We start from the raw sequence: 8053 nt of genomic DNA on the forward strand, positions 1-8053 counted from the left end.
AAGTGTTGTCATTCAACGACCTACAACTAGCAAATGTTTTCATTTGAGAAATACTGCACCAAACATCTTAATTTGATGTCAAATTGCCTGATTAAGACCTCCTTGGCCAAAAAGTTTTTTATAATATTATGCCGTTACTCATAACTGTTTAAAATGTATGACATATGACAAATATGTAATATGTCATGTAAATGTAAATATTGTAATGTGTTATATCAGTGTTTCTTAATCCAGGTCCTGGGGACCCAAAGAGGTGCAAATGTTTGTTTTTGCCTAGGCACTACACACCTGATTCAAATCATTAAAGCTTGATGCAGAGTTGATCATTTTAATCAGCTGTAGTATTAAGGCAAAAACAAAAATGTGCACCCCTTTGGGTCCCCAAGACCAGGATTAAGATAGACATGATAAAGAATGCATGAATTAGGGCACCTACAGTAAAGTTAGGGCACCTACAGTAAAGTGCTATCATCAAATCTTTTCATTTCTCTTGAAGATGCAGGGAAGAGGGCATCAAGGTAGCCTGTACCGCCACCAACAACACCATATGCAATGCCTTCAAAGAACAAGGTTTGGGAATTGAGCAAAACCATAACATTTCAATGCATTACAATGATTTGGAAGATGTGCTTTCACTTACAGTATGAATGTTATAAGGTTGTTTTTTATCTAAACATTGGGCTTTTATTTTCCTTTCTTGCAGGAAGCAATTTGGCAGCAGTATTGGTCCTGACTACTGTTCTTCTTGTCGCTTTGATTGTGATCTTTTGCCTGTGGAAAAATAATAAATATTGTTTTGGTAAGTGTTGGTCATTCTGCCAGTTGTAGGCTATGCTAAATCACCAAAAGGGGGCAGAAGAGGTTCTTCTCTAATTTTGCTAGTAAGGTGTTTGAAGAGCACAGAAGTCTGGCTTGTTGAAAAGCTCCCTTTCCAAAAGTATCTGGTTTTGAGTCGTCCTTGAAATAGCATTGACATGTCTCCAATTTCCTTTGTTAGGGCCAAATGGTGGTTTGACAGAACTGCCCAACCGGAGTTTAGAGGTAAATATCTTCAATTTATACAAGGGGTGGGTCTGAACCTGAATGGTTAAAAGCACATTCCAGTCGGTGTCTATTCCACAAGTTATCACCGGCTAAATCTATGACATTAAAATGCCTATTTACTCTGTTCCATCTGACATTTTTATGGATATATACAAAGGAATATAAATTGAAAAAAGGTCAAACGAAACGAAGTGCAGCTAGTTTGCAGTCTTCCCAGCTTCAGTTTGAAGTGATTGTGTTAGCTGTGTCGTTGGCTAGCTCCTCTGAACAACATTGTCCTAATGAGAGCACATTTTCTATGCCAGGCGAAATCGTGCCTCGTTAACTCATGGATGTATCCTCATAGAAAACAGCTTAAATAAATGCAAATGCAGCTGTCTGCACTGTTTGTCGTGACTGTAAATTAACCGTAGTTGGCTAGCTAGCAAGCAAGCAAGTGAAAAGAATTTTGCCAGCCAGTATGGCAATGGAACATTTGAAACAAACGACCAGCCGGCTTGGGTAGTAACCCTATATTTGTGTAGGGACTATATATTGTGGACTTCGTCTTGGGCCTAACAACACCCGTGCCAATATATCCTCCAAACACCAGCTTCTTGAAAGTGTCACAGTACTCCACTCTGTCCCTGACTACAGCCACCGCTTAAAACACAGACATGCATCTCTAGTGCTACATCACTGTTACATATCATGTCACCTATTATAATTTGTGAGTTAAATATCAATGATGAATGTGTTTTACATGTATTTATTTTTTTGCAGGAAATGCAGCCACTGAGAGGTAAGAACATCATCAATGTTACTACTGATGTGTGCCATGCGTGCTAATATGAACCTTATGTACAGTATCTCACAAAAGTGAGTACACCCCTCACATTTTTGTAAATATTTGAGTATATCTTTTCATGTGACAACACTGAAGAAATGACACTTTGCTACAATGTAAAATAGTGAGTGTACAGCTTGTATAACAGTGTAAATTTGCTGTCCCCTCAAAATAACTCAACACACAGCCATTAATATCTAAACCGCTGGCAACAAAGTGAGTACACCCCTAAGTGAAAATGTCCAAATTGGGCCCAATTAGCCATTTTCCTTCCCCGGTGTCATGTGCCTCGTTAGTGTCACAAGGTCTCAGGTGTGAATGGGGAGCAGGTGTGTTAAATTTGGTGTCATCGCTCTCACACTCCCTCATACTGACTGGTCACTGGAAGTTCCACATGGCACCTCATGGCAAAGAACTCTCTGAGGATCTGAAAAAAAGAATTGTTGCTCTACATAAAGATGGCCTTGGCTATAAGAAGATTGCCAAGACCCTGAAACTGAGCTGCAGCACGGTGGCCAAGACCATACAGCGGTTTAACAGGACAGGTTCCACTCAGAACAGGCCTCGCCATGGTCGACCAAAGAAGTTGAGTGCACGTGCTCAGCGTCATATCCAGAGGTTGTCTTTGGGAAATAGACGTATGAGTGCTGCCAGCATTGCTGCAGAGGTTGAAGGGGTGGGGGGTCAGCCTGTCAGTGCTCAGACCATACGCCGCACACTGCATCAAATTGGTCTGCATGGCTGTCGTCCCAGAAGGAAGCCTCTTCTAAAGATGATGCACAAGAAAGCCCGCAAACAGTTTGCTGAAGACAAGCAGACTAAGGACATAGGTTACTGGAACCATGTCCTGTGGTCTGATGAGACCAATAAACTTATTTGGTTCAGATGGTTCAGATGGTGTGACGACAACCAGGTGAGGAGTACAAAGACAAGTGTGACTTGCCTACAGTCAAGCATGGTGGTGGGAGTGTCATGGTCTGGGGCTGCATGAGTGCTGCCGGCACTGGGGAGCTACAGTTCATTGAGGGAACCATGAATGCCAACATGTACTGTGACATACTGAAGCAGAGCATGATCCCCTCTCTTCGGAGACTGGGCCGCAGGGCAGTATTCCAACATGATAACGACCCCAAACACACCTCCATGACGACCACTGCCTTGCTAAAGAAGCTGACGGTAAAGGTGATGGACTGGCCAAGCATGTCTCCAGACCTAAACCCTATTGAGCATCTGTGGGGCATCCTCAAACGGAAGGTGGAGGAGTGCAAGGTCATTAACATCCACCAGCTCCGTGATGTCATCATGGAGGAGTGGAAGAGGACTCCAGTGGCAACCTGTGAAGCTCTGGTGAACTCCATGCCCAGCAGTGCTGGAAAATGATGGTGGCCACACAAAATATTGACACTTTGGGCTCAATTTGGATATTTTCACTTAGGGGTGTACTCACTTTTGTTGTCAGCGGTTTAGACATTAATGGCTGTGTGTTTTGTTATTTTGAGGGGACAGCAAATTGACACTGTTATACAAGCTGTACACTCACTACTTTACATTGTAGCAAAGTGTCATTTCTTCAGTGTTGTCATATGAAAAGATATACTCAAATATTTAGAAAAATGTGAGGGGTGTACTCACTTTTGTGAGATACTGTATGTTATTTCCAACTAAGAATTACCCATAATCCCTATTTCTTCTTTGGTTGGTTTCAGGTGTTGATCTCAGGCCACACCTCCCAGACATCGCTAAGACCTTGGGGTGGAAGGACATGAAACAGTTGGCCGAGGGCAGTGGGATGACACATACCGACATAGAATCCCACCAGCTGAACTTTCCCAATGACTCCCAGGAGCAATGCTCCAGCCTACTGAGGGCCTGGGTGGAGAAGGAGGGGATGACCACAGCCTCTGAGACACTGGTCCAGACTCTACGCCGCATGAAGAAAAAGGTCAAGGCAGAGGATATCATGGCTATCATCAGCAACAAGGAGGATGCCATCACAGGGAAAAACTCAGGATCAGATGCAGTGCCTTAGAAGCACAAGCATTTCGCTACACTTGCATTAACATCTGCTAACCATGTTTATGTGACCAATACAATATTAGTAGTACTGTTCATGCCAGTCAAGATGCCAGTATAGCTGGGTTTAACAGTCTCTTGAGGTTCAGTTTCATCAGTAACAGGTAAGACCTCTGTTGTTGCAGGGACGAACTCACCCGAGTCCCGATGAGATAAAGCCATCAGCAGCTTCATCCTGTGCTGTGACTCCTTGAGCTGTTGCATTCAGTAATTGGTCTACATTTGTGCGCCAGATCATGTTGGGGCCTACATTCACAGTGTAGGTCAAGGGTCCTGTCTTTGACACAATCTCGCCAGCTTGCCATTTCTGGTTTGGGCTCTTTTAGTTTCTGGCAATAACTTCCTGTCCAATGTCAAAGGTTCTGAGTTGCGTTTGTTTTTGTTTTGGGGAACACTTACTGTTGAATGTGTCAGCAGGTTTGCAGGTAGCAAATGGAAATAAAATTACATTGTACATTAGAATAGTTAAATCCTTCTCTCTTTCCCAAGCCAAACGTATCCCTCTCTACCACCCCAGTTTCTCTCCCCTTTACACCAGCCAAGCCAAGCTTCCCTCAACCTCCCATCCTTGTCCACCCAAGCCAAGCTTGGCCTTATTTCTCATTCTTGGCCATCCTTTCCCACCCTTACCCACCCAAGCCAAGATTGTCCCAACCGCCCATATTTTCCCACTCTCTCTTCCTCTCAGACACACATTCACACACACACACGCACACACACACACGGACACACATATAGAAGTTATTGACATGCATGCTATATCATCCCATTTGAATTGTCTTCAGTGTCCATGTAGCCCATTGGCTTCGGATACTTCTATCATTAATTCACCGAGCAGAACAGTTACTTGGGAAAGTCTAGTGTAGATTGTTTTGGGGGGAGGGGGAATTAATATTGTCTCAATTTATGATAAACTGGTTTTAGGCATCATTGTATCTAGCCTACATTGTGCTCATCGCTTTTTCCCCGCTTCATTCTCTTCTCAGTAAATGGGACTCTCCTTGTTGAACTGGAAAGGTTTCTTGCAGCTTGATTTGGGCTTCGTCGGTGCTTGTGAATTCCATCCTTTACCTTCCCTTCCATACCCACAGCACTGCTGGGAAGCGGAGCTGAGGTTTAATCCCTTTTTCCTCCAGTGACTGTCTGATCGGGATGTAATCCAATGCGTCTTTTTCTCAGCTTTGCAGATAGGTCCTGGAAGAATTGAATAGTCTGGCCGTGGATTTTAATTCAGTTCAACCATTTATCTATAACATGACACCTCAACACATACCCAATACACCATATCTCCTCACCTCCTACTTAAATTGTCACCATTAGGAGCAACAGTCGTGAGAAGGAACTTTGAGCCACTAGGTGACCCTGCTGGGTCAGGGTGTCACCCAGTAATAGTTCTGAACCTCTTACTGGTGGTTCTTTTGGTGTTGCTTTACTCAACTGTAACTGATCTGTGTGCCTTTTCCAGATGACGTCCTCTGCATTCTGGACAGTGTAGTACACATGACCAGTCTGAGAAATGAGTTTAGCATGAACCCACTTTGGTCCGCTGAGGTAGTTTCTTGGGACTCGAGCTGCAGACACTAACTTGCGATGCGCATCCACGGGCACAAGAAACATTCTGTCTTTGAATGGACCTGCAAAGTTGGTGTGTGTGTGTGTGTTGCCACGCCTCCTCCGACCAATCCCACAAATGAAGAGGTGCAAGTTGAGGTATGTTGCGAACCTTCTGACAAGGATTTTTTTTTTTGCTTTTTCCTCGATGCTTACATCAAAAAGACGTCATGAAAAATATGTGTTAATCTGGTTGTGATCTGGATATAAGACGTCCCGACCAGATTTCAACTCTCAAAATACGTCTTTATCATGTTGTATGCCCACTGGGTGGTGTATGGTTGTAGGCAGTTTATATTTGTCATGCAGCCAACTATTGTAATTTTGCAAAGGTCTTTGTTGAATTGTTTTCCATTGTGTCAATGTATTTTGTTTATACCCATGTAAGTCATATGATGTATACTGTACCGGTAGTAATAAAGATGGGCCCTATTTTATTGAAAAATACAACAACTATAGCCTTTATTAACAGTATTGGACAACACCACTTCACATCTCTTGTATTCTTAGACATGTGCGCTGCATTGTAGGCTATTCTGTTGAAATGCAGGCCAAATTATGGAAAATAACCAAATAAAGTCAGTCATGGGAGAATTAAAAAAAAAAATTGACAGGGTGTAGGCCTACAATGTTTGTCTCCATTATGTTTTTCCTGGCTCTACAACTGTCATACCTTTAGTCTGAGGGAGACTTCAAGGAACAGACTAAATCCACCATTAATTAACAACTTTCATTAGTCAAGATGACACAACTTCATGGCATAAAGGCAGTTGTATCAATGGTAGGCTACATTGCAGTTTACAGGGGAAGTGCCAAATAGTTGTTCAACATCTCAAAGGCTAACAGTTTATTTGGCATTTCACTGTACATGCTTGTAATTTTAGTTAATGTTGAAGTTCTATTAAAAATGTGAACATTTTGAAAGGGTGCTTACATCCATTCTCTTTATTTTGTGGTTCCTTCCTATCTACTGTAAACACAACCAAAATGTTTAATGAAGAAATTACAAGAGTCAAAGTTACATGAACTGTGCAGCTATTTATCCCTTTCAGGATACATCATCTGACCTAATACCCCACTACAATAGTGATTAACTTTAACTATCATTGACACTAAGTAAAATGAATTGGGCATTTGCTAAATCAGTTTGTAAGGCTTTTCCTTTAATTGTTTACTGGAAGCAAATTCTTGATAGATACAATGCAATCAGTGCTATGTTTGGTTATCGGAGAAGGTTGCATTCCCTCAAAAACACATTTTCAAAAGGTTATCTTACTTCCTTCCATGGCACACAGTTCAATATTGTGTCAACAGTGAGTCACTCTGCTCTCTTTCTATTTGGAGGGGCAGACTGCTGCCTCAAGAACGTTCACAGAGTTAACACATGGTTGTGTTTCATGGTTCTACTGGATCACCTTGCAATGCACAGCAAAAAGTACACAATAGCAATACCCAACAGCAACTTGTTTGAAGACGTAAAAGAGCTCTCAAGCTGAATAGCTATGATATCCAATATAGAAGTTGCAATGACATTTCATTACATATTTTTTATCTAATTGTTCTTCAGGTGTTGGGCTGAGGCATTGTCAGAGTCGACGAGATGCTGGCGTGAAGGGTGACACTGTGGTTTGGTCTCCTCCCTGAGTACTAGGGAGCAAGGATGCAGGGGGTTTGTTGAGGGTGGACCCATCAGTTCCAAGACCCTCATGCTCGATAAGGGAGTCCTAATCAGCTTCTGTGAGAGATCAATCCACACCTCAGCCCATGAGAACTGGAGGTTGCAGGAATTTGTTAAGGGCTTCACTGAAGACCTGCTGAAGTCCCTGAGAAGTTTGTGTGACAGGTAGGCTGACATGGAGGTGGGGTCTTTTCGGGCGTTGGGAGGATGTTTGAGTCATGGAGGGTGAGCAAGCCCCTGATGTGGGTTCTCATTGTCCTTTTCACCCCACCGGAGGCGTACTCCTTCCAGCTGTGGTGCAGCCCCACCAGTGATGTGCCCCTGGACATGCAGGGCTGTGGCAGGATCAAGGTGACATGGATTGGGTAGAATGAGGACGGCTGTCTCTGTGGCTCTGCCAACCTGGGTGAAAACATGCTATGCTTGCTGCATAGCAAAAATTAAAAGCCCATAGCTGACCACGTCCCGTACTTCTGTGCTCCAAGAACACGCCTTCTATGGCCAGGGACCAGGTCATGAAATGGTTCCTGATCTCTGTGACAAAAGCCTGGGGACAGATTTTTCACAAGTACGAGTTTGAGTACACTTCAGATCAGATAAAATGTTATTGGTCACATACACATGGTTAGAAGATGTTATTGCGAGTGTAGCGAAATGCTTGTGCTTATAGTTCCACCAGTGCAGTAATATCTAAAAAGAAATCTAACAATTCCACAACAACTACCTAATACACATATATCTAAGGGATGGAATAAGAATATATACATATAAATATATGGATGAGCAATGACCGAACGGCATAGGCAAGATGCAATAGATGG

General features: G+C 42.9%; 1 protein-coding gene across 1 annotated transcript in view; it reads left to right on the top strand.

Moving 5' to 3' along the window:
* tnr6 (Tumor necrosis factor receptor superfamily member 6) overlaps positions 1–6478 on the top strand; it is a 34962-nt gene extending 28484 nt beyond the window's left edge. Inside the window, 5 exon segments of the mRNA NM_001173649.1 lie at positions 497–570; positions 704–799; positions 998–1041; positions 1807–1825; positions 3577–6478. Coding sequence (NP_001167120.1) covers positions 497–570; positions 704–799; positions 998–1041; positions 1807–1825; positions 3577–3899 — 556 coding nt within the window. The 3' untranslated portion in view covers positions 3900–6478.
* Positions 6479–8053: the final 1575 nt, after the last annotated feature.

Source organism: Salmo salar, chromosome 01 (assembly GCF_965601325.2).
Source record: "Salmo salar chromosome 01, fSalSal1, whole genome shotgun sequence".
Classification (NCBI taxonomy): domain Eukaryota; kingdom Metazoa; phylum Chordata; class Actinopteri; order Salmoniformes; family Salmonidae; genus Salmo; species Salmo salar.